The sequence below is a fragment of the Sapajus apella genome, unplaced genomic scaffold, assembly GCF_009761245.1.
Source record: "Sapajus apella isolate SASKATOON/1434 unplaced genomic scaffold, GSC_monkey_1.0 scaffold41, whole genome shotgun sequence".
Taxonomy (NCBI): Eukaryota; Metazoa; Chordata; class Mammalia; order Primates; family Cebidae; genus Sapajus; species Sapajus apella.
Genome location: NW_022436981.1, coordinates 14,714,639 through 14,740,640, shown reverse-complemented (window position 1 = coordinate 14,740,640; position 26,002 = coordinate 14,714,639). Strand labels below are relative to the sequence as shown.

The window sequence follows — 26,002 nt, the reverse complement described above, 5'->3', positions numbered from 1 at the left end:
TCATGTTAAGTCAAACCCTAATATAGTAAGAATGTTAAGAAAAGCATTCCTAGATTTTATAATATCCAGAATAAATAGCTATCCTATATTGATGAATTTTAATTAAGGGTTCAGATTCATATTGTTTTGTATAGTTTGAACTCTTAGACTCAAATCTGTGAACAGAATTTGGCATCCAGATAATTTCTGTTTATAAATATTTACTCATTGCATTATTAATATTTTTGCCAGCTTTGAAAGTCTTTGCTTGGTTTTTACCTTTTTTTTTTTTTTTTTTTTGTCTTCTGTTGTTTGTTGCTGTATAACAAATTAGCCCAAAACTTAGTGTCTTAAAACAACAAACATCTATTATATCACAGTTTCTGTAGGCCAGGAATTTGGGAGTGGCTTAGCTGGTGGTGTTTCATGAAGCTGCAGTCAAGATGTTGGCTAGGCCTGTTCTCACAGAAAGGCTAAACTACAGCTGGACCATCCACTTCTATGATGGCTTATTCACTCAGCCGGAAGCCTTAGTTCCCTGCCAGATGGGCCTCTCCTTGGCGCCGCTTAAGTATTCTCACAACATGGCAGCTGTTTCAGCCAGAGTGGGTGATCCAAGAAAGTGCAAGACAGAAGCCACAGTGTTTCTTATGACCCAGTCTTAGAAGTCACATACTGTCCCTTGCATTGTACATTATTGGACTCCCAAGACAAACCTTGATTATAGTGTGGGATGAGAATACACAAGAAGCTGAAGACCAGAAGCCAGGGGAATAGCGGAGCCTGTGGGGCACGGTTACTACAGTCTCTAATGATGTTAATATCAGGAGTCCACAACCAGGAATCTTGATACAACTGAAAATAGGAGTACAATTGGAGATATAGTCATTAATATACTGACTTTGGCTTTAGGCAGCAAAACTGTTTCATGAACAGTAAGAATAAAGTAAGAATTCACTGTAAGATTTTCAGAGTGTAATTAAATACAGGTGTTCTTAGGCAGAGAGAAAATTAAAGTATCATAAAGAAAAGTGATATTTTCTTATTTTAGGGCTAGAGATTAATGACTTTATAGAAAAAATCTTCTGTGTACACATAGAGTATAATAGCGGGTGTTGATTTCTCAAGAGCAGTGAAGACTAAAATCAGTTCAGCACTAAGTGAAAATGTAGCTTTCAACTGGTTTTACTTAACTGGGCATTGATAATCAAGCTCCTTTAAAAAGAAATACGAAAATTTTCTGAAAGTGTGATCCACGTTCCCTCCCTGCCCTGCCAAACTGTATTCAGTAAATGTAATTAAAAGTGATTTTTTTTAAAAAAAGCTATCAGAAGCTACCTTTGTAAAGCATTTTTCTTTAATTGCTATGCAGTGAGGAAGCTGAGGCACTGGCAAAAAGGTTAAAGTTAAGATTCTACAGAACATCAGTGAAAGAAGATCTAAATGTGAATGAAGGTAAATTGCCTTTAAAAGATATATATTGCAAAAAGAAATTTTATTCCTATGCTTTAAAAATTGTGTTGTTGGCCGGGCGCGGTGGCTCAAACCTGTAATCCCAGCACTTTGGGAGTCCGAGGCGGGTGAATCACGAGGTCAAGAGATCGAGACCATCCTGGTCAACATGGTGAAACCCCGTCTCTACTAAAAATACAAAAACATTAGCTGGGCATGGTGGCACATGCCTGTAATCCCAGCTACTCAGGAGGCTGAGGCAGGAGAATTGCCTGAACTGGGGAGGCAGAGGTTGCGGTGAGCCGAGATCGTGCCATTGCACTCCAGCCTGGGTAACAAGAGTGAAACTCCGTCTCAAAAAAGAAAAAAAAAATTGTGGTGTTTAAAAATTATATTTATAACTAGAACAAGATTTTTTAATTGGCTAACATTAAGTAGAATTTAAAGCCTTTCTACTTTTTTGTTAGTCCTTAATTATTTACTAATGCCCTTGAATACTTTTCATCCTGGTGAGGTTTTCTATTTTTATTATTATCTTTGAAAAAATCTAAGCTATGTATGTGTCAGATACATGCATATACATGCAAATATATATGCATGTATGTTTTTTGTTGATAGCTGTTAAAAATAACTGAGTTGTTTTAGACCTCCATGGTAGTCGATATTCCACTGGTTACAATGACTTTAAGTTGTTTTAATAGTATTTCCTAATTTAAGAAAGTGAAATTAGAGAAAGATGATCAATTAGTTTTTTTCATTCTAGAATTGCTACTTAATAGGTTGCAACTAGATTTTCTCTTGGATCTCTATTTTGGATACTTTTCTTCATCTAAAGAAAGTAGACATCTTTTCAAGCCTGAGTCTGTTTAGCAATGTTCAGTATTAATCACTATTCGGACACTTAAAATAGAAGAACCAATGACTATAAGTATTATTTCACTTATTTACTAATAAAATACCATGTACGTTTGTTAATATTATCATTGTACTTCTCAGATATTGCCCAAATAATTTTTAAAAGTTGACTTTTTAGCTAGATTATGTGCTTCTAACTTTAAATTTGTTTAGTAAGTATAAATTATTATAAATTATGTGAAATAATATATTTACATGCATAAATAATTGACCTGGTTTGGGGCGTTTATTTTTATTCCAGTTTTTAAGTATTTGGCTGAAAAATACCTTCAGAAACTCAAACAACAAATAGCTGAGGATCCAGAACTAACGCATTCAAGTAGTAACAAAATTGGTAAGTACCTAGGAAATTTTAGCTCATGTTTATTTGGTAAATTTGTTTTCCATTCATTATTATTCACTTTTTAAAAAATACATAATGTGCTCATTTCTTTCAGAAATGTGATTTAAAAGTGATTATTAAACAGACAAGTCAGTGATTATTAAAACTGTTAAGTATCAGGTCTCTTGTTAAAAGGTATATTGAATTAATGGGTTTTTTTGACTATTGAATTTTATAAATTGATTTGACAGATTAAACACAGCAGAGATAAAGACTTTTTATAAAGATCTGTGCTTTATATAAAGGAGCTTTATGACACTTGTTCTTCTGAATCTGTACTTATACTGGCTCTTACCTTTTTCCTTTCTTACCATCTTGCTTATTACCCATTACTGATTTTGCTTTTTCTCATGTTAAATGCTAGCAAAACCTTAGCATTCCCTGAAGAACAAATGTGTTATGTTCTCTTTCACAGTAACTGCCTGACCATGTCTCCCGTCTTACTTTGGATTCCAGGAAAATGAGAGCCTTGCTGCCTCTAAATCTTCTGTATATTCTCTTAAAGAATTCATCTTTTTTCCATTCCCCTTCACTGCATATATATAAACAAACACATTATTTTCTGGACCTGTTTTAACTAGATTTTTTCTGATATCTGGCTTTTTTTCCTGACTTGGCCATTTTCATTGCATAATTCCTTGCTATCAGAGACCTCAAATGCCTTGTGAACACAGGACACTTATAATAAGCCTCTACCTGGTGTGGTCTCCTTGACCCCACTCTTGTCTTCTTCATATCTACTGTATAAAGCTGTATCTAATAAGAATCATGGTGGAAGAAAGTAAATGCAGTCTCTTCATTCAAACATTTAAAGATGGTTTTGCCCTTCCTTTGTATAGCCTTCTGCCCCACCATTACATATATGTATACTCCATTTGCTGGTTCTCTCAGAGGTCTTGATCTTCACTGAGAATGCCCGGAGCTTGCTTTCTTCTTCACTGTTGATCATTTTGTTTCTTCTGTTGAGAATGACCTCTTTCCCATCTTCTGTCAAAGAACAATTCATTTCTCGAGGCCTTTCTAGAAAGCTCTCAGTTGTATATCTGCCTGCCTGAAGACAGCCTCTTACTCTTTTTGTTTTTTTTTTTAAAGAAACAGGATCTCACTTTGTTGCTCAGGCTGGTCTTGAATTCCTGGGCTCAAGTGATCCTCCTGCCTCAGCTTCCCAATGTTGGGATTACAGGTGTGAGCCACTGCCCAGCCTCCAACTTCTCCTAAACTAATAGACATCTAAGTCTAGGGCATTGCCAACTGTCCAGTTCTGCCTTCTTCATGTAGTTTTTCCTTTCTGATGTATCAGATGCAATGTGTCCTTCCTTTGAACCTTCTGTAGGATTTTGTGTCTCTTTTATGACTCTTAACAAGTAATGTCATATGGCATTACTTGTTTACTGTCCTGTTACATTGTAAACTTCTTGTGGGCGAAAATTGGTCTTAGTCACCTTTCTATCTGACAGTATCTCTGGCCCAGAAGTTTGTGTGTCATGGATGCTAAGTCATTCATAAATTGGAGATTACATTTTGTGAATAGCACAGTTCAAAATGGAAACTATAAAGTTCTTTTAGCTACTCATCACTTTTATCTGTGGGCCACTTTATTACTGTTCTACCATAAGTAGGAAAAAAACCTATCTTACTAGTATTAACACAGAATCTCATAAATAGCTGGTGTGGTGGCTTGTGCTTATAATCCCAGCTTTTTGGGAGACTGAAGCAGGATTGCCTAAGGCCAAGAGTTTGAGACCAGTTTAGACAACATAGCAGTAGCCTGTCTCTTAAAAACAAAAGAAAAATGAGCCGGTGGCACATTCTTGTGCCTGTAGTCCCAGTTACTCAGGAGGCTGAGGTAGGAGGACTGCTGGAGCCCAGGAATTCAAGGCTGCATTGTGCTATGATTGCACTGCGGCGCTCCAGCCTGGTGACAGAGCAAGATCCCATCTCTTAAATTAAAAAAAAAAAAAAAACCCCACACAACTCACAAATACTGTTACTGCTAACTAAAAGTTAGGTATTCTTGACGAAGTGATATGATGTGAAGTTAATAAGTTATTAAAATTACCATATTTACTGATTCCACATTTCACAAATAAATTGTCAAAAGATGCAGAACAGTGTATAGAATATGTCACAACTTAGAAAAGAGAATATATATGCATTTTAGCCTGTATATGCATGAACTATATGTGGAAGGATAAGTAGGAAAAGTGGTAACATGTGTACCCTTAGGGGAGGAAAACTGGCAAGGGGTGAAAGTCCTGGTGAAAAAGAGCCTTAATGTGACCTCTTTTCTTGGGGAAGGGGGACCAGGTTTCACTGTATTGCCCAGGCTGGAGTGCAGTGGTGCGATCTTGGCTCCCTGCAACCTCTTCCTGCCTAGTTCAATCGATTCTTCTGTGTCAGCCTCCCAAGTAGCTGGGATTACAGGCATGTGCCATGACACCTGGCTAATTTTTGTATTTTTAGTAGAGATGGGGTTTCACCATGTTGGCCATGATGGTCTGGAACTCCTGACCTCGTGATCCGCCCACCTCAGCCTCCCAAAGTGCTGGGATTACAGGTGTCAGCCACTGCACCCCGCCAGGGTGACCTCTTTTATAGCCTTTGAACTTTGTATCATGTGTATTAGCTATTAAAAATAAAACTAAAACAAAAGCTTTAAAATCATAAATCTGTGTCCATTGACATATGAATGGATAAGCAAAATGTGTTATATACCTAAAATGGAATATTATTTATTTACCTTTAAAAAGGAAGGAAATGCTGCAATGTTCTATGTTGGATGAATGTTGAAGACATTATACTAAGTGAAATAAGTCGGTCACAAAGAAACACAGTATTCCATTTATATAAGGTAGAGTAATTAAAATCATAGAGACAAAAGATAGAATGGTGGTTGCTAAGGCATGCAGGGAGGGGGAATGGTGAGTTACTGTTTAATGGGTATCGAGTTTCAGTTTTAAAGATGAAAAGAGTTACGGAGATTGATGGTGGTAATCATTCCACAACATTGCATATGTATTTAATACCACTGAACCATAAGCTTAAAAACAGTAAAGATGGTGAATTTTGTTGTATTTCACTACAATTTTTAAAACTGTAAGTATTTGAAAATACTACTGATTTTACTAACAAGCTGGATGCAACAAGTGACTCTGAGGCATGTCAGTGCCAATCACTGTTTTCCCTCAATTTATACAGGTGTCTTTAATACATCTGGTGGAAGTCACTCGGGTCATAATTCAAGTACCCTCAATGGTGGAGATGTCATCAATCTTAGACCCAACAAACAAAGGACCAAGAAAAACAGAAATCCTTTTAACAGCTGTAGTATACCCTAAAATGTTTTGGGAGGAAAAAAATTGAATTTACTTTGTGCAATTCAGTATGAAACCCATCCAGCTGTCATGGTATGTGACAAGGTTTTCAGCAGACTTTGCACCTAATGGCTCTCTGAAAGTGACAGACTTAAATATTGCTCTGCAGTGCTTTTGAGAATGTAAAGTGAGACCTCTGGTGGAAAAATTACTGCCCTGTGGACTCCTTTAATTTTTTTTTACGTTAGATGAAGCTTCTCCTATTTTTAAAGGAATGGTCTAAGAAATTTCAGAATAGGTTTTGCTAAATTTTAAATGCTGGAAAACATAAATGAAATGCCTAAATATATTATTATAGATTTTAATACTGTGGATCAGGAAAGATAGATAGCAAGCATTCTTTTCCTCAAATTGGTCATCTGGCTTTTCTGCAAAATAGTATTGAATCTGAATACTTTCACAAAAGTAATACTGAAAGATAAACTCTAAATCTTGCCAGACTGCATTAGTATTTTGGCATTAGTACTTGTGCAATATCTGTGTCATGTAGACTGTGAGGTGTGCATGCAGATGTCTGGTACTGGAGTCAGCTGAAGGTAAGTGCAGTATTTAAGAAAATATACATTCTAATTAATTCACTTTTAAAACCATTTACATATTATGTATATGTTTTTACTTTCAAAACTCTAGACATACATTTTGCAAAATGAGCTTGGGCTTAAAAAGTGCTTTGTGCCAAAAAATATCATACCTAATTTTTATAGTGCTTTACTATCAGAATTTATATTGTTTATTATATCTTTTAAAAGCAGTAAGCAGTTTTCCTCTGTGACAGCATAGATAAAAGAGGAGTCTAGGAATTTTAATGCTAGAGCATCTCCTTGGTGAGCCCTTATTGCAAAATCTGTGGTATAATCACCCATAAGCATAGTGAGCTCCTGCTGTCATTAGATCAGCCAAAGCCCCTTAAGAAGGTACACAGCACATCTGCAATCATTCAGGAGGTCCTGTGAAGTGTGGTGGTGTATCTAACACCCTTTTGCTGCTCACTAACCCAGCTTTGCACTTACAGGATTATACTAACCATTTTTAAAATGCACAACAATATTATTACTAGTCTTAACCCAAATTTTACAATGCCCTGCAACTCGAAACCATTCTGTTTATACTTTTACATGGTACTTTAAGATGATCACTTCCAAATTTCTCTAACCTTCAGTTTCTAGAGCACTGTCTGAAGAGCTGTCAGTCCCACATACAAATCATTTCTTTTACAAAATCATTTCATATGTAATTATGTGTCAAGGCATAAATTTTGTCAGTTGGGACAGTAGCTTTCCAGCTAAGATAATAGCATGCACTGTGTTAAAACTGATTATCATTCATCAATGGCTTTATTTTTAACCTATAAATAACCCCTTTCAATATACCTGATTTTTACAGCATTTCAAAATATGTAAAAATAACTTTTCTGTTATTAGAAAATGTGTCATGAAGCCATTTTTCATTATTTGTGCTAAAAAATGTTTTATGTATTCCTTTTGTGTTTTGTTTTTTAAGTCTTCCATCTGCACCCCCCCCATCCTCCTAATGTTGAGAAAATCAAATTTCCTGGGTGTGTCCTTGTTGAGTGATCAAAAGTAAATGTTCTCTTTGCCATTTTAGATTGAAAAATAATAAAATATTAAAAAGTAAATTCTCGCTTTTCATTATATTGAAATGACCTGGCATCATCTATTTCACAGTAATATAAAATGTTTTTCTGTCACCAGTTGTCACCACTCACATTGCTGACAGTGGGATAGGTGTTGGGGGCAAAACCCAGTTCCTAACAGTGGATACTGCTAATCATTCATCTTTTCCACTCTCTTCAGATAGTCTCTTTAATTCTTGCACAAATTAATATTTTGCAGCAAGTAGTCTTTTGGTCTTTATTGGTGGAAGAATCACTTGTTATATGTGTTCTGGTTATTTTTCATATTACTTGTGTGGATAAAAGTATGTTACCTTTCTATATTAAGGTAATCTGAGGATAGTTGCAGTTACTCTAATATTTGTAATATAATGTTATGTACTTAGTTTTATTTTTTTAAATAAGAACTGAGAGATATCTGTTATACATTTGAATTTTTAATTTGCGCTGCTGTATTTTAAACCTAACCATACTCATTTAAAATAATTAAGTAGGCCTGAAAGTCAGCCATGTTAATTACTCAATTTAATCAATTTTTAAAGCCTTCACAAATTGGTATTTTTTTCAACACCCTTCATTCTCTTAAATAATTTTAGCCTCATGAAACCATATGTACTAAAGAAATACTTTTTTAAGATTCCAGGTTACTGTGCATTTGTGCTTGTAATCTGCTTTTTTAACATTATGGCTAATCTTTTGCATACAGACATATCACTGTGGAATAATTGCCATATTTCAGAGTTCCTCAGGTTTCCATTTCCTTTTTTTTTATTTTTATTTTTATTTTTTTTTATTTTATTTTTTTTTTGAGACGGAGTTTCACTCATGTTACCCAGGCTGGAGTGCAATGGCGCGATCTCGGCTCACCGCAACCTCCGCCTCCTGGGTTCAGGCAATTCTCCTGCCTCAGCTGGTACTACAGGCACACACCACCATGCCCAGCTAATTTTTTGTATTTTTAGTAGAGACGGGATTTCACCATGTTGACCAGGATGGTCTCGATCTCTTGACCTCGTGATCCACCCGCCTCGGCCTCCCAAAGTGCTGGGATTACAGGCTTGAGCCACCGCGCCCGGCTCCTTTTCCTTTTTCATTCTCTATGAATTAAATAGTATACAGAATAGCCCATATAAAGCAATATAGTTAAATAAAACCAGGTTAAATTTCCTTTGTATCTGCCCAAAGTTGATAGCACACATGTACTTTTACAGAGTAAACTAAAACGAAAAAGAGGATGAAAACTTTCCTCATTGTGGAGTTTTAGGTGGTTGCTTTAGAAGCTGGTAATGTAGTGCGCAGAAAGAACTCTCAGTAACACGTACTTCTTGGACCTGTTAGGAAATGGGACCTTTTCTGAAGATCTCAGAATGGGGAGTTGGCCTTAGGACCTAATGTCCCAACTTAGTGTTGGACCCTTTTAATAGAAGATATTTTTAATGATTAACATCCTTTTCAAAACCTTTGAAATAGTTATTGGTATCCTGGTAAAAATCTATCATTACTCTGTTTCTCTGAAAACAAAATTAACTGATGAGGCGAAAGCTAGTTCCACGGGGCACCTACCTAATGAACAGGACTTAGTTTTAACTGTTAAGAATATCATTTGTATTATAGTCACTCCTTAGGTTTTTAGTTATAAAACACATAAGTCTGTCATCACACAGATGAATTTATTTGCTAATAAAATATTTGAAGCCACAGTAGACTCTGAAATATCCAACCATCAAACTCCTGGATAACTAGATGATTTGGCTATAATAATCTTTATCAGGTAGTGCTTCTTTTCATCTCTGTCTTGAAACGTCTACAGTAGGATGTTTAAGTAAACGCTCTTTTAAAAATAAAAAGTTTGGAATAAAAGGAAAACTGAATTCCTTCTATATTTTTGTTACTAATAAATAATGCTTTTGTAAATTTGAATGGAAAACCACTTGTATGTATTGCTATTTGGTTGCAGTTATGCTCTCCAGTTTAATTTAAAATACGTATGCAATAAAAATTTCATGAAGGATGAGTTCCAATAATCAAAAAAATAAATGCATTTCAAAGCTAAAATTTTGTGTGATATGTATGACTGTATCAACAGGGTGAAACTAAATACTAAAATATATAATGCAACTTCTTTAAAGATCAAAGCGACCTAAAAATATTTCACATTTCAGATACTCTGCCAATATTTAATATCCTCCTTTTATTGAAAGCAGTGCTAACAAGGAATGGCAGGAAGGCTACCCTAAAATCGTGTATTACATTCTAGAAATGGTATAGAATTGATACAGGGCAAAACATACTCTATATCCACTTAATCTATATAAATGACAACAGTATAAATGAGGGTAAAAATGTGACCCAGGAGATTCATCATCATTTGAAAATAAATTATACTCCCCCCCGCTTTTTTTGTGAGACAGAGTCTCGCTTTGTCACGAGGTGCCAGGCTGGAGTGCAGTGGCGGGATCTCAGCTCACTGCAGCCTCCGCCTCCCAGGTTCAAGCAATTCTCTCTCAGCCTCCCAAATAGCTGGGACTACAGGCATGCACCACCACGCCCAACTAATTTTTGTATTTTAGTAGAGAAGGGGGTTCCACCATGTTGGCCAGGATGGTCTCGATCTCTTGACCTTTCGATCTGCCCACCACAGCCTCCCAAAGTGCTGGGATTACAGGCGTGAGCCACCGCGCCCGGCCTTACTCCTCTCATTCTTAGAAATAAAAATACACGTTAGGAATCAACACATTGGCCAGGTGTGGTGGCTTACGCCTATAATCCCAGCACTTTGGGAGGCCGAGGTGGGTGAATCATAAGGTCAGGGATTTAAGACCAGCCTGGCCAATATGGTGAAACCCTGTCTCTACTAAAAATACAAAAATCATCCGAGCATGGGTGGTGGGCACCTGTAATCCCAGCTACTCGGGAGGCTGAGGCAGGAGAATTATTTGAACATGCGAGGTGGAGGTTGCAGTGAGCCGAGATTGCACCACTGTATTCCAGCCTGGGTGACAAAGTAAGACTCCCTCTCAAAAAAAAAAAAAAAAAAAAAAAGAAATCAACACACAGATTTCCTGCCCCTTGGATTTAGCTTTAGGTACAGAGTGCTGGAGATAGATACTGCAGACCAGGGACCCCAAGCAGCTTGGAAATGTGGATCATAGCTCTTCAAGTCTGTGATCAGAAATGAATGGCCTCCAATAAAAACTCCATTGCAAAAAAATGGGAAAAACAATGCTAAGAATACCAAGGTCAAGGAGGCAGAGCCAGAATAATTTGTGGTAGAAAATGTCCTGGACTGATGTGGAAGCAATGGGAAGCTGGGAGCGGTAGCATTTCCCAGAGTGGAGGGGATTTACAGATGCTGACAATACTTGAGAACTTGAAAACTTGACTATTCATTTAATTTTCAAAAAGCTGGTCAAGAAAAAAATGATGCACACAAAATATCATTTCAGCCTGATGACAGCAAATCAGTCCGCGAACAAACCAAGTGGCTTTGCCATAGATAGAATTAATGTTTCTCATGAAATGGAAAGATTTAAATAAGGCAGAGCTGGAGCTGGCAAAGGAAGTAACATGAATGTCTTCCGATTGTAACTGCTTTTTATAAAGAGACTTAACTTGGCATTTTTGTAGACAAAATGAAGTTCAATATTGCTTGCATTGAGAGATACATATATAAAATCAATTTGGATCCTGATTTTGTTTTTCAGTATGAATACCTACATTCAAATAAAAACTGATGTGTTCATTTCAAAATAGTATCTGGAGAAGTGGTTGAGGTTTTTTTATATCAATAGCACTAATTACTTTGAACAAGTAAGTGTTCTCTAGTTGCCTCACTTTATCACAGATAAAAGAACACACTGGTCAACCTTGTTAACAAACAAAATGCAAACTAAAGTGTTGATGCTCTGTGCTGAAAAGATTCTAGTGAAATAGCTACATTTTAATTACTGAAAAAAGTATAAATTGCTATAACCTTTATACAAAAAATTTTTAATACATGTGAGGCCATTAAAACATATATACTCTTTGACCCAATATAATTCACTCCTGGGCCTTTATACAGAGAAAATCAAAAACGAAAGAATGAAAAAGTCCTGTGTACAAAAGTATATTGCAGTAATAGCAACAAGTAGGAAACAACCTACATGTTCATAAAAGGGGAATGGATAAAGATATAACTACATAAAATAGAGCTCACTTAAGTTGGCAATTAGACTTTATATCAGTATCTAACTTTTTAAAAAAGGCAAGGTACAACGTAGGAATTTTAGAGAATTGATGCATTTGAGAAAAGATGAAGTAGATATATAATTGTTCACAGTGGTAAGTTATAGGTGATTTTCTCACATTTTATGTCAGTTTCTCGTATATCAAAAACTACATTCATATTGAGACATGTAAATCTTTATATCCAGAATAATTTGATATAGATGCCTTAACATTGCTAAATGAGACAACTTTGGAAAGATTCTTGTTTTGTGATTCCCTTTATCCCTCTAAGCACAGTGCTTTGTTAACACTGTGTGTGTGCTGCTTAGGGTAAAGAATTTCTAGGATAGGCGCTGTGGCTCATGCCTGTAATCCCAGCACTTTGGGAGGCCAAGGCGGGTGGATCATGAGGTCAGGAAATTGAGTCTATCCTGGCCAACATGGTGAAACCCTGTCTCTACTAGAAATACAAAAAAAAAAAAAAACAGCCGGGTTGTGGTGGCGCGTGCCTGTAATCCCAGCTACTCGGGAGGCTGAGGCACAAGAACAACCTGAACCCAGGAGATGGAGGCTGCAGTGAGCTGAGATCTGCACTCCATCCTGGTGACAGTGCGAGATTCCATCTCAAAAAAAAAAAAAAAAAAAAAAAAAAAAAAAAAAAATTCTAGTCAGCTAAATGCCCCAGGTGACTGCATGATTCCATGCTAGACCAAGTACAGGAAAAAGCAGTGATGTTCTTGCCCCTAGCTGAGCACTTGTTTTCCCCGACAAACTGTATTCATCCACAGAATAGTGAAATAAGCTAGATCCTAGTACAAGACAAGAATTCAATCTAAAAACTCTCTAGATAGATAATTAAAATATTGCTAGTTTTGTTATTCACAAAACTGAAGATACTTGATGGAATATCTTCATCATCTCAAACAACTGTCAGTATCAACTAAGTGGCTATACCTAACACAACTAGTTATCAATTAAAATAGTATTGTACCATTTTTACACCACTATGTGTAAATGCTCTTGGGTTTGAAGACTAATTGAATCTGCTTTCAGCATTTTGTTGCAGAGTTTTGGAACTAGCTCCTTTAGAATGCTCTAACAGCTTGATGGCCTTGTCAGAGTTTTCGATGTTTCTAAGCAGAGTCTCTAATCTCCTCTTAATTTTCTTCTGATCTTCAAGAGCACAGCCAATGACTATGGATTGAAACTTCTGATCAACTGGCCCATGTGGCACCTCAGACGAACATGCACTATAAAGCGACATTAAATGACTCTTGGCATTTCCCAAATCATCCAGAAACTTATTGACCACCTCATCGATAATCCTTGTGGCATGCTTTAGAGATTCTTGCTGCTGGGGGTTTCTAATTGTTTCTACTGAAACTTCAACGGTGAGAGTTCTTCCCATCAAACGGTTTGCAGTCAGATTTAATTCTTCTCTTTCTCCTAAAATACCAATCAATATGAGACATAAGCTTATCCATGTCAAGAACATTAAGGCATTTGTGACTAAATTTATTAAGTACCTCTGCTATGCAATTTTTTTAAAGATAAAAGCTAAAACTATAGCATATAAGATTAACTGGTGAAATGTATTAGATTACCGAAAGAGGTTGAAGAATACCATTTCCTGACAATCTTTATACATGGGATCCCAGAAGACTTCCCAAATTGGCATGTTTGCAGAAGTTTGGGTAGGTATGCATTTGTAACTAAGATGGAGATCAAGTCTTAACACCATGAGGAGTAAGCATATATAGGGTTTGTGCTGGGTAGAGCTCGAGGTCAGATGTCCTAGATCTCTCCATAAGGACATGTGCATTGATGAATACACTGCCCCAAATTTTGGTTGAGAAAATGCAGCCATGATAGAAGATAAGCTGGCCTCAATACAGGCACTGACTTCATCCTTCTCCAGACAGAAGCAGGACAGGAGTCTAAGTCTTGGCCAGCACAAGGAGGAGCTCTATCAACATTTCATGATTTATATGAAAAAGTCAGCAGTCTCCTGCTTGTTCTGTTTTGTAACTTCCTAACTCCTTAATCTTTGGGCAGGATAGTGTAGAGAAACTAGATCATGGCCCACCACAGATGTGCCACAGTTTTGATCTGGATTTAGATTGCTTAGTTATCTCACTAGCCACTTGGCTCACTAATGAGGCCTGTGTGGCACCAAAGAAGCTCAAGTAGGAAGTACAGTGCCAATGAAAGAAAATCACAAGTGACCTATTTCAACACAGCCAGTCATGTTTTTCACATGAAAATGACACCACAGGCCAGGTCCGGTGGCTCACGCCTGTAATCCCAGCACTTTGGGAGGCTGAGGTGGGCCGATCACCTAAGATCAGGAGTGCCAGACCAGCCTGGCCAACATGGCGAAACCCTGTCTCTACTAAAAATACAAAAATTGGCCGCACATGGTGGTGGACGCCTGTAATTCCAGCTACTCGGGAGGCTGAGGCAAGAGAATTGCTTGAATCCGAGAGGCGGAGGTTGCAGTGATCCACGATCGCGCCATTGCACTCTAGCCTGGGCAACAAGAATTAAACTACCAACTCAAAAAAAAGAAAAAAAATGACAGCACATTTTTACGTTCATGTGTTTCTTGGTCCTACAAGTTTCCTCATTTCCTCTGTATTCTGTCTGTCCCTTCTCTTTATTTTATGCCTCAATTCATCTTTTCTTGTCTCTACTTCTCTGCTTCCACTCTCTCACCTCTTTTCCTCTGCTTTTCAATGTCTTGCAGTCCAGTAACTTGTAAAGAACTGAAGTTATGAGTGTGAACCTGAGATAAAACACATGGCCTTACTGCTTGGGGCCAGCTCTTCTGAGCTTGCAGGCTTTTCCGTCTCTCTCCCAGCTATGGGCTTGGGGTAGGGAGCATACTACAAGAAATCTCTGAGTAAGTGGCTGTTGTAATAAACTGACAGCTGCAGCTGCTCTCTGCAGCTCACGTTAAATGCTGTGGTCTAGAGCACGCATACCAAAAGTCAAGCAAAAATTGACCCACACTTATCACAAACTCTTTAAAGCAGTGTAAAAGACGAGCCCCTTCTGTGGAGATGGCTCTCACCGTCACTGATCTGCCTCATGTCCTGGCTATTTTGGATACTGTGGATCATTTCCAGAAGGATTTCTTTCTCTTGCTCAACAGCAGTTGCTGCTTCTCTCAAAGCTTCAACCCTATAGAAATTGGGAAAACAAAACAGTTATTGTATGGAGGATGTTCTTCTTGTTAATTTTCTTTCTCTCTCATTCAGCCCAAATCAAGTTTAAAGATCACTTTTCAAAAATTCTTCACTCTTGCTTTAAAATTCTTTCTTTTTTCTATTTTTATCCATTTGTCTTTCTCCCATTTCCTCTCAGCTCATAAGGCAATCATTGTATTTCGTGTTTGTCTAATAGCACTTGTTTTTTTTATTAGATCTGTATCATTTGTATATTGTGAATTTATATCTCATTCTGTTTTTGTTTTTTCACTTAGCATCCAGGTTCTTATGAGTACTTTTTTTTGAGACAGAGTCTTGCTTTGTCACCCAGCTGGAGCACACTGACACGATCTCACTGAATCCTCCACCCCCTGGGTTTAAGTGATTCTTGTGCCTCAGGCTCCAGGCCCAGCTAATTTTTGTATTTTTACTAAAGATGGGATTTCACCATGTTGGTCAGGCTGGTCTCAAACTCCTGGACTCAAGTGATCTGCCCGCTGCAGATTTCCAAAGTGCTGGGATTCAGGTGTGAGCCACCGCACCCGCCCCCATGTGTACTTCTAATCAGTTGCTTCTACTTGCTGTATAATACTCCATGTGCATACCTACCTGATTTTTCCTCTCCACTCTTCCAGAGATGTACAATCAGGTTGTCTACCAGCTTCTCATTACTACAAATAACACTTTTATGAATAAATGTCCCTTTTGGACGTTGGTGAGGATTTCCTTAGGACATATACCAGGGCAGCACTGCTGAGACACAGGGTCTATGTACTCTGCTTCTGACTTAGTACTACGATTATTGTGCAGAATACCTGTATTCTTTATCCACTCTCCACGGCAAAGCACAGCTGTCCTCGTATCCTTACCAGCACTCCACATTTTCCAACTTACTGCCAGTCTAATAGAAATACACTGATATATCAGTGTTAGCTTGCATTTTCCTAACAATTTCAGACATCTTTTTGTATCCTTGTTAGCCTGTTCATAGACTTTTCCTATTTTGTTTTTCTATTTGTAAACAGGAGTTACTGTCCCCTTGTTGATTTGTATACTCAAGAGATTCTTTTTTTTTTTTTTTTTTTTTTTGAGACGGAGTTTCACTCTTGTTACCCAGGCTCCCAGGCTGGAGTGCAATGGCGCGATCTCGGCTCACCGCAACCTCCGCCTCCTGGGTTCAGGCAATTCTCCTGCCTCAGCCTCCTGAGTAACTGGGATTACAGGCATGTGCCACCATGCCCAGCTGATTTTTTGTATTTTTAATAGAGACGGGGTTTCACCATGTTGACCAGGATGGTCTCAATCTCTTGACCTCGTGATCCACCCGCCTCGGCCTCCCAAAGTACTGGGATTACAGGCGTGAGCCACCGCGCCCGGCTATTCTTATTGGTCACAGATATGGCAACCATCTCTCATCCTCTCATATAGGACCCATGTCTGGGATGTCTTACACTAAAGAGAGACACTTATTTTGAGGTGATCAAATTCATTTTTTTTTTTTTTTTGCCTTATGGCTTATGCTTTTGAAGTTTTGTCCTAAGGTCTTCCCCCACCCCTTGGTCATATTTTCCTATTTTTCTTCTATTAACTTTCTATTTCTACCTTCCTTATATTTATGTCTTTAATCCACCTAGAATCAACCCTTGTATGTAGTTAGGTAAGGATGTTTTATTTTTTTTCCAAATAGCCATTTTCTCTAACATTATTTACCAAACAATCCATCTTTCCCCTAGAGAATGTATATTAAGTTTACCTCTAAAATCTCTGTCTCATCCATTAGTATATTTAACTGTTTTTATACCAGTGCCCAGTATTTTGTTTTTTTGTTTTTTTTTTAGTAGCACCAGCCTCATACTACACTTCAATATTTGGTAAAGCAGGCCCCTCAATCTTCTTTAAAGATAACTTAGCTATTTATGGACTTTTACGTCTCCATATAAACTCTAGGCTAAATTTATTGTGTTTCTCAAAAACCAAGAGAAATTAGACATCTTTAAAACATCATTCTGTTAAAGGGCACAATATATGTCTCTTCATTTATTCAGATCTTCTATAGCGTTCTGATGTATTCTTCATAGTAGTCTTTGTGGATATTGTTGCTGTTATGAATTTGTATTTTCTAGTTGATTTATACTGGTTTGAGAAGTGCTGGTTTTGTAGGTTTATCTTGTCACTGACGACCTTGATTTGCATGTTTTCATTTTAGTGTTCAGTCTATTGATTTTGTTGGTTCTTCTAAGTTAATGATCGTATCATCTGCAGTAGTTTTTATTTCTTCCTTCCCAATCCTATTACTTTTTTTTTTTTTTTTTAAAGAAAAGGTCCTTGAGTACTGTATTAAGCAGTGACAACAATGGAGGTATCTTTGTCTTTTCCCAAATTTAAGGGAAAGTCTCTGTGGTTTTTTTGTGTTAAGTCCTGTTCAAATTATAGAAGCACTGCTTTCCCCACTTCCCTCAACTGCACACACATGCACTCACTATACACACACATGAATATACCCAGTCACTAAAAAACTAAGCTGTGGAATCATGGGAGCAAGATAAAAAAATATATATTGTATATTTAACATGTTCTGTATTTCCAGGTCACCTTCTTATTATGAATTACAGTAACTAAGTTGCCAACTTTTGCAAAATGAAATAGTGACAGACCTATCCCCAGTATTTGGATGGTCTTAGAAATACAAGGTCATGAAGATCTAATCCTAATTGCTGTCTTAAGTGTGCACAGAAAGAACAACTTCACCAATGTTTCAACATGTTCAATTCCATAAACGGATCCTCCCCTACCCCAAGCACACACATACCTTTTCCCCTTTGGTTACCCACCTGTTATACCCCAAAATAGTACTGACAGGCTGTAAAATCATAAGGTATCTTTATTCTTCAAGATATTAAATACATGTCAAACTTTGTGTTTGTAAGAGCCAGTAAAAGCAAAGAACTGGGAAGAATCTCATGTGACAAATCTGGCTAGAGAACACAATCAAAATACAATATTCTACAGAGTAATAGTAATGCAAGTATCAGGCCCTATTACAGGACTATTCCCTATTTACTTAAACATTTTACATTAGCAGCCTTTCAGAAAGATAAACTAGGGCCCAGAACGTAGGAAGGAGACTGAGTTTGCAATGAATACTTATGCTAAAAGCACAAATCATGACCCCAGTGTTTAGACAAATGACAAAGGTGAATCATGTAACTGGTAAATGAGAAGATGCTGAAAGAAGAGATTAATTTTTCAACACTTTTTCGGTTTGTATTCAATTGTAAGATGATAAAGAGAGAACAATGTTATACTGAAAAGGGAAGTTTCGTTTACTAGTTACAGCTATCAGATCATGTTATTAACAAAGTAAGATAAAAAAGAAATTCTAGAAAAAAAATGTAAGCCTGTCATATGAAGAAAATATTTTATCATTAAATGAGACCAAATAATTAGATGGAACTTCTAAATTTTGTGTTTCTGGGACCCTCACCCCACCCCCAAAGGCTTTTTTTTAAATACATCATTGAAATTACCAGGGCATTATCCCTATGAAAAACAGATTTCATCATTTATAGAACTTCTTATATACATTTTTATGCATACCTTTTTCATTTCATGCAAAGGCAAAATGTCATTCTTCAGAATGTAAACATCTCAGGGTTTCTTTGGCAACATGGGTTTTTCACGTCCTAGTCCCTCTTCAGGTAGCCTTCTTTCTCCCTGACCCTTGTCTACTGGGCGATCCTTCTTCAAAACCCAATCCTTTTGGCGGGAATTATTTCCTTAGCTTCTCCCTTCCTTTCCCATAAGGCAATTCATGGTTCCTTTGGCCCTGTACATTCATTTACTCTATGGACTACCTCATATCTTACATTTTTTCTTTTAAAAAGCTGAATCTAGATCTCTAGTTAGTTTATTTAAATAACATTTGTACTGTTCATCAGCTATTGCTATCCTTAAACTCATATACATGTCTTTTGTTTACAATTTTACAATTTTTCCATTAGTTCTAGAAAATTCTTAGACGTTGTATCTTTGAATATTCCCTGACTCCCATTCTATTATTTTCTTCTGGAACTCTGGTTAGAGAAATGTTGGACCATCTCACTTTATCCTTCACGTTTCGTAATATCTCATCTGACAACACTTCTCTTGGCGGAGAGGGGCAGTTCTGTTTTTACTAACAGATCCTGGAAGCAGCTACAATTCCAAATTGGGAAAGAACTTATCCTCACATCAAGGCTGGCCTGGGCTGTGCTCCTGGAAAACTCATGAAATCACAACTAAGTAGGCTTTGACAAAAAGAAATTTTAGTCAGAATACTCAGGAAGACAAAATCGGAGCGCAGGCATCCTCAGATAGCCCCCAGGTCTTGGGCACCTCACGAACCTCGGTATCAAAACAGCAAACTGCTAGGAGCCCTAGGAGGAGTACAACAGCAATTTTGCCCAAACTGTGGCTACTGCTAATATGTCCGCTATTAGAGAATGCAGTGAAAACTGCTGGCGCCACTACTACTAGCTGTGCAAATGGGTCAGTCGCCTATGAAACAGGATAATAAGGGAACAGTGCTTGTGACTCAATGAAGTAAAGCAGGTAGAGTTTAACAGTGACTGATAGCACTGACTAAAAATTACACACACAAGTTAATATGTATAATGTGTCTAGAATTGGCACTGGCATGTATCTATAGTATTGATAGCCATTATATTCTTACCATTATGAATGTGGGCTTATTAATGACGAGATTTTGTGCTTTCATAAAAAGGAGGAAAAATGGCATATGCTCATATTGTGATTTGAAAGAAATCATTTCTAAAACAGTTTTTTTTTCCCCAAGATGGAATCTCACTCTGTTGTCCACACTGGAGTGCAGTGGCGTGATCTCAGCTCACTGTAACCTCCACCTCCTAGGTTCAAGCAGTTCTCCTGCCTTAGCCTCCCGAGTAGCTGGGACTACAGGCTCCTGCCACCAAGCCCAGCTAATGTCTGTATTTTTAGTAGAGACAGGGTTTCACCATGTTGGCCAGGCTGGTCTCAAACTCCTGACCTCAGGTGGTCTGACTACCTCAGCCTCCCAAAGTGCTAGGAGTGAGCCACTATGCCCTGCCGTTTACAGGTTCTTTTTTTTTTTTTTTGAGACGGAGTTTCACTCTTGTTACCCAGGCTGGAGTGCAATGGCGCGATCTCGGCTCACCGCAACCTCCGCCTCCTGGGTTCAGGCAATTCTCCTGCCTCAACCTCCTGAGTAGCTGGGATTACAGGCACGCGCCACCATGCCCAGCTAATGTTTTTTGTATTTTTAGTAGAGACGGGGTTTCACCATGTTGACCAGGATGGTCTCGATCTCTTGACCTCGTGATCCACCCGCCTTGGCCTTCCAAAGTGCTGGGATTACAGGCGTGAGCCATCGCGCCCGGCCCATTTACAGGTTCTTAAACTCAGAGTTCTGTCTCTTATTCCATACTCCTGTATCAAAAGAATGCCATAATGATCACTTTTAGGCAATGTAAAATTCTGAAGGTTTTTCCTAATCATCACCAAAATATTAAATTACATTTACCGTGTCAAGTAAAATATTACATTACAAAATATTACATTACAAGTGTCAAGACACTTTGGTGTAAAGAAGGGACTAGTGTTTTTAGTGCGAAGAGCCACTCTTCATTAGTATGTCCTTAGGCAAGCCACTTCCATCCTTATGGACCTCACTTCCCTCATTTCTAGGAGAGAGTATGTGCCTTCCACCTACCTCAAAGGGTTTTTAAAGCTTCAAATAACAATGTATATGCAAAACGTTCTTTTAAATTACAGGCTATTCTACAATATTATCTATGATGCCGTCTTGTTTTGTGACTCCTGGGACACTGGCACACCCTAACATGAAACTTTAAAGCCAGACAAATGATCCTTATCACCCCCGACCCCAGCTCTTCACTACTAGGTGCAGGTTAAGCCACAGCAAATGGCTGACAGGAAGGCGGAAGGACCTGCGATGTGGTAAGTTGTGGGAAATAACGTGGACACCCAATCTCCCAGTCCTGTCATTTTTCCCTCTGCCAGTCTCCAAAACCCACCCCACAAACATCTTCATTACCATCTTGAGCTTTCTAGGAGTTACACAATGCCTAGCACATAGTGCGTGTTCAACAGCCACTGAATTAAAGGCCGATTTAAACTGAATTTTTATCTCTTTCAGGAAACTCATATATTCATCCATATATCATTCCTACATTTTGAAATGTGACATACTTAACTTTAAGAAAATTCAGGCATTAAGTATTAGAGCCTGGAAAGCCAGGCTTCCTGGGTTCAGATTTGGAGTTTACTACTCTCTAGTTGTGTCACTTTGGACAAGTCATTTAAGCTGCTAAGCCTCAATTTCTCTATCTGTAGAATGGTGATAATAGTAACTTCCACAAAGTCATGGGGCCTGGCATATAATATGTGTTCATTAAATGAATAAACATTAGCTTGTGTTTTAGAAAAAACTCTCACACTGTGTTTTTCTTCTGCTCTCACACCGTAACAACATAGAAGACTACTGTGAGCAAGTATGTGGGGATTTTCCCCACCAACAAGCAGTGGACACCACCTAAATATCCTCCAACTCAGCTCCGACACTATATACCTGGAGACAGTGTCAGACCCCACAGGTTGAAAGCTCAGTCCCCAAGACCCTACCCCCACCCCCAAAAGTCACAAGTCTAGGCCTCCAGAACTTCTGACCCACTGGCTTCAAATTGGGGTTCCCATGTCCCCTCTTTAGGTTTAACTTGCTGGAGCAGCTCACAGAATTCAGGGAAACACTTACTTACATTTACTGGTTTATTATAAAGGGTAATACAAAGGCTATGGATGAAAAGATGTATAAGGTGAAGTCCAGGGGAAGGGGCACAAAGCTTCCATACCGTCCCTGGGCACACCACCTTCTAGGAGCTTCCATATGTCCAGCTATCTGGAAGCTCTCCAAACCACGTCCTTTTGGGTTCTTATGGAGGCTTGCTTCATTAAATAAGCATGAATGACAACCATGTAGAAATGTGACTGGACAAAAAGGGTATGCTCTCACACTAACAGACCAAATGGGGAAACCTAGTAAGGCCTGTCTATTCAGATTCTTCTTGGCCTCTCACCGCTCAACTCCTTCCTCCAGGGCATGGCGCAGGACCCTCTCTGAAATGAGGGTCTTTTGACCCACAATCAGACAAGGCAGGTGAAAGAAGGTCAGAGAGAGATTCTTTTCCCTGAGGCCTAAAGCACCCCAACATTATAACATAAGACGATAACAAGGGTAATGGGAGTTATTAGCCAGGAACTGTCACAGCGTTTTATATAAATTACAATAATTGTTTAAAAGTACCAATAAGTAAGATGGTTTGAGCCAATGAGGAATGCAAAACTCAGACTCTATTGAGAATTGATCATAAAAACGGAGAAAAGGGAATCACCTTTAGAAGAAATACAGAAGACAAAATGCAGTCCAAAAACGAAAAAAAGCTAGTGTTTGTAGGTCAGTTCATACTCCAGGTCACAAAACATTTGGCATAATCCTGTTTTGAGTTTCATAGGGAAGAAATTTCTTATTCAATTGACAGGACCAATGTGGTTAGGGAACGTTAAGTGCACATAGCTAAGTACAAACTGTAAAGTTTTATTCTACCCAGTTACACTACTTTATTACTCAACATACAATCAAACTATTAGAGCAAAATTACATATGATTTTCCTATTTTCTTTTAAAAATTGACCTTGTATTCATGATTCTTGTTTTTAATAGTGTAGTGTTCTGTGCCATTGCCCATGTGGTTTCAAAAAAACTTTAATAGGATCAGTATTAACATTTTTTCTCTATTTTTGCTTACTTTTAGAAATCCTTCCTTTTCAGCCAGTATTACTTTTTTAAAAAGAAAAAAAGCCTACAAAAGTATAGAATTACTAAAAAAAAGTCCTTGAAATGAACAGTTAGCCACATATTAATCAGACTTTTCTCAAGTCAAATATTAAGCAAGTTGTAATTTAATCACTGATGTTCAGTAATCAGAATTCATTTTACATTAATCAAACATTGGAATATAATAAACCTCAAAACCTGAGGCTTTCTTTTAAAGAGGAGCACTTCAGAGTGCTTTTGTACCTACCACACGTGAGGCATTTCAAGTTGGAGGACAATGACTCAGCTTGAATGCAGGCAGGGTGGAGTAGCATCCTGCCTGTTCCTTTAGGAAAAAAATCTTTTCTTTCTAAAGAAGAGCCAGAGTGAAGTGGTTGAGAACATGCCCTTAACATTCTGAAGATATGGAGAAGTGTGAGTTACTTGTTACGTGGCTCCCTAAGAAGAAACTATCAGCTGAAGGGACTTCAAATAACTGAGGCCACTAATTTCTGCTTCTGCTCTACTTTTCCTGGGAGTGGAATGGGTCAGGTTTGCTAGTACATAGAAAATCCATGAGGAAGCATTACTTGTCTCTTCCACTTGCCTCATTCTGAGTGGAACCCCAGAACACGGAGCAGAGCTGAGGTTTCTCTGCTGCCATCCATGAAATTATTTTGAGTGGAGAATCTCTCACTCTCTGGCTCTTTTCTCCCAATAGTAACAATAACAGTGCCTCACTTGTTAAGAGATACCGTGGTTATTGAAGTATTTTCTCGGCAAACGGACACTTCATGCTTGGGTATACTAACGGAGGGAGATAAAGACACACATGCAGTGTTTCCTCAACTTTTGGCTCACATGCCTCTGCTCATGCACAACCTAGAGAAAACGAGGGAACCAACTCTTGTGTAGTTTCAGGGGATTGCAGGTGCCTAACACGATTTTCTTTTAACTACACCTGTTGACAAAAGTTTCACAGGAACTTGAGACAAACGTTCAACAGGAAGTAGATAAAACTTTTCAATACACCGTTAAAGTCCTTCCAAAAATCTATTAACATTAAACTGTTTGGAAATTCTACGCACGTCTACTCCTATATTACCTAATAAAATCTTAAGCAAGGAAAGGAGAAAACTATCTTTTCATGCTTTCAGGCCAGTGACTATCACTTAATCTTCCATGCAGGGAGGTGCCCAATACGGAGAAACGAACGGAACGGAGCGGCTGAATCTCGCCCACGAGGTTAGGGGAGACGGGGGAGGCGGCAACGTCTTCACTGCACTAAGTACCCAGTAACCTACCGCCCACCCCTCACCCTTCTCTAATCTGCTCTCAATGGATCGCGGGGTTGGTTTTTTTTTTTCCATTTTTGCTCCTTAGTGCTCTGAAGCAGGGAAACTTAATTTCACGTGGAGGGCCACTGTAAACTGCTGCCTCCCTTAAAAACGCATAACGGGAAAACAGTAAGTTAAAAACATTTGGGGCCACACAGAAGGTTCTAGAAGTTCTGCAGACCCCGGCTGCCACAGTCCTTAATCGCATGGAATCTCACCGTGACTTTTATATCCCCTGATTTTTTTCCCCGCTCTCCAACACCCAGGTAAGTCAATCAAAGTGTGGCCACCGATAACGCCCTCACAGGTTTAGCTTAAATCGAATGCGTTTTCTCTCGGACTAGGGGAGAAAATCCGAGAAACAAAACTGCACCACGTTCATCCACCACAAATCTCAACAAGCAACTTCTGCGGCCGCCGCCTCACTGTGCTCCAGACCCCGGCCCGCCACACACGGCCTCAGTCCGCGAACCGCCCGCGCGGCGAGCGGGACGCCCGAGACCGCCCTCCCGTCAGCCCGGCAGCCCGCCGCTCACCTGAGCTCCAGCTGGTCCAGGCTCTCCAACAGGCGGCTGGAGCGGTCGGCCATGGAGGAGGAGCGGCAAAAGCGCCCCTCGTTGGCTTTAGCGTTAATCTTCGCTTGAGCCATCTAAGACTGTGACGCGGGGCAGCCGAGAGGTCACCGGCCCCTCCGGCGGCGGCGAATGGAGCGCTCCTCGGGCTGCAGGCGCTGCCGTCACTACGCGGGCGCCCGCCCTCCCTCTGACGCCCGCGGGGGCAACCCGAGAGGACTCGCCAATACCGCCGCTGCCGCGTGGCCAAACAAGGGCAGGCGCGGCGGCCGCGGGGCTCAGGGATGCCGGGCCTGGGAGGGAGCAGCCGCGGCCGGAGGAAGAGGTGCGCGGGTCACAGGGGCTCGGGCCTGAGGAGCGCAAGCCTCTGAAGCTCCAGGAGGGGCGCGCGCAGACACGGAGGGGCGCGCGCAGACACAGAGCGCCTAGTGTGGTCTGCCGCTCGACTCGTCAGCTCCTCAGACCCAGAAACTACCCGAAGCCCGCGCGGACCCACAGACCACCCCCAGCTCCGCCCCGCGAGGCCCCGCCTCTCCGCGCAGACTAAAAGTAACCAACTGCCCCCACGCGAAGGTTCCTATCGGTCGATGGGCTGTGGGTGTATCGCTCAGTGACGAGTTCGTTTAGTTTCTCCCAGCATCCATAATTCAAAGCAAGAACAACGACATTGAGTCCTGTGATATGGGGAGAAAACGGCCTTCTGTAAAACAGAAGGCAGTAAGTACAGCTTCTAGGCAGCCTACACTCACCTGACCTTCTTGTTACACTCTTTCCTGAGATGAGAGTAATGAAAGCACCTACAGCAACTGAAGCTTTGAAGTAAAAAAGAAAAAGCTATTCTATCTTTCCTTGTCTAGCTAGATGTGGGAAGCAAGGTGAATATACTTCATTTTTACCATTCTAATTTTCTTTTGAATTTGAGACTAGGTCTCAAATTCACGACTTACTGCAGCCCTGACCTCCTGAGTTCAAGCGGTCCACTCACCTCAGCCTCCCAAAGTGCTGGGATTACACACCCAGCTTAATGAAGGGGTTTTCAATTTTTTGCTATTAAAATTATGCCTGTTAAGTGA

At 39.3% G+C, this 26,002-nt stretch overlaps 2 protein-coding genes across 6 annotated transcripts in view; one reads left to right on the top strand and one right to left on the bottom strand.

Moving 5' to 3' along the window:
* The window catches only part of RAB23 (RAB23, member RAS oncogene family), a 32,787-nt gene extending 25,049 nt beyond the window's left edge, over positions 1-7,738 (top strand). For all 5 annotated transcript variants that reach the window (XM_032299766.1, XM_032299768.1, XM_032299770.1 and 2 more), the window contains exons 5-7: positions 1,352-1,434; positions 2,588-2,680; positions 5,927-7,738. In XM_032299766.1, the coding sequence (XP_032155657.1) occupies positions 1,352-1,434; positions 2,588-2,680; positions 5,927-6,066 (316 nt within the window). In that variant the 3' untranslated portion in view covers positions 6,067-7,738. The remainder of the gene's footprint in view (positions 1-1,351; positions 1,435-2,587; positions 2,681-5,926) is intronic.
* Positions 7,739-12,914: 5,176 nt separating this feature from the next.
* Positions 12,915-25,397, bottom strand: BAG2 (BAG cochaperone 2). Its single transcript, XM_032299763.1, has 3 exons — positions 24,894-25,397; positions 15,018-15,127; positions 12,915-13,390 (listed from the first exon to the last, which is right to left on the bottom strand). The coding sequence occupies exons 1-3, from the start codon at positions 25,004-25,006 to the stop codon at positions 12,978-12,980; spliced, it is 636 nt and encodes a 211-aa protein (XP_032155654.1). The 5' UTR covers positions 25,007-25,397; the 3' UTR covers positions 12,915-12,977.
* Positions 25,398-26,002: the final 605 nt, after the last annotated feature.

Coding starts and splice junctions, on each gene's coding strand:
- BAG2 (XM_032299763.1), bottom strand. CDS start 25,006: ATGGCTCAAGCGAAGATTAACGCTAAAGCCAACGAGGGGCGCTTTTGC. Junction 15,128..24,893: donor CTGGACCAGCTGGAGCTCAG/GTGAGCGGCGGG, acceptor CAATTTCTATAG/GGTTGAAGCTTTGAGAGAAG. Junction 13,391..15,017: donor CATGAGGCAGATCAGTGACG/GTGAGAGCCATC, acceptor TTGGTATTTTAG/GAGAAAGAGAAGAATTAAAT.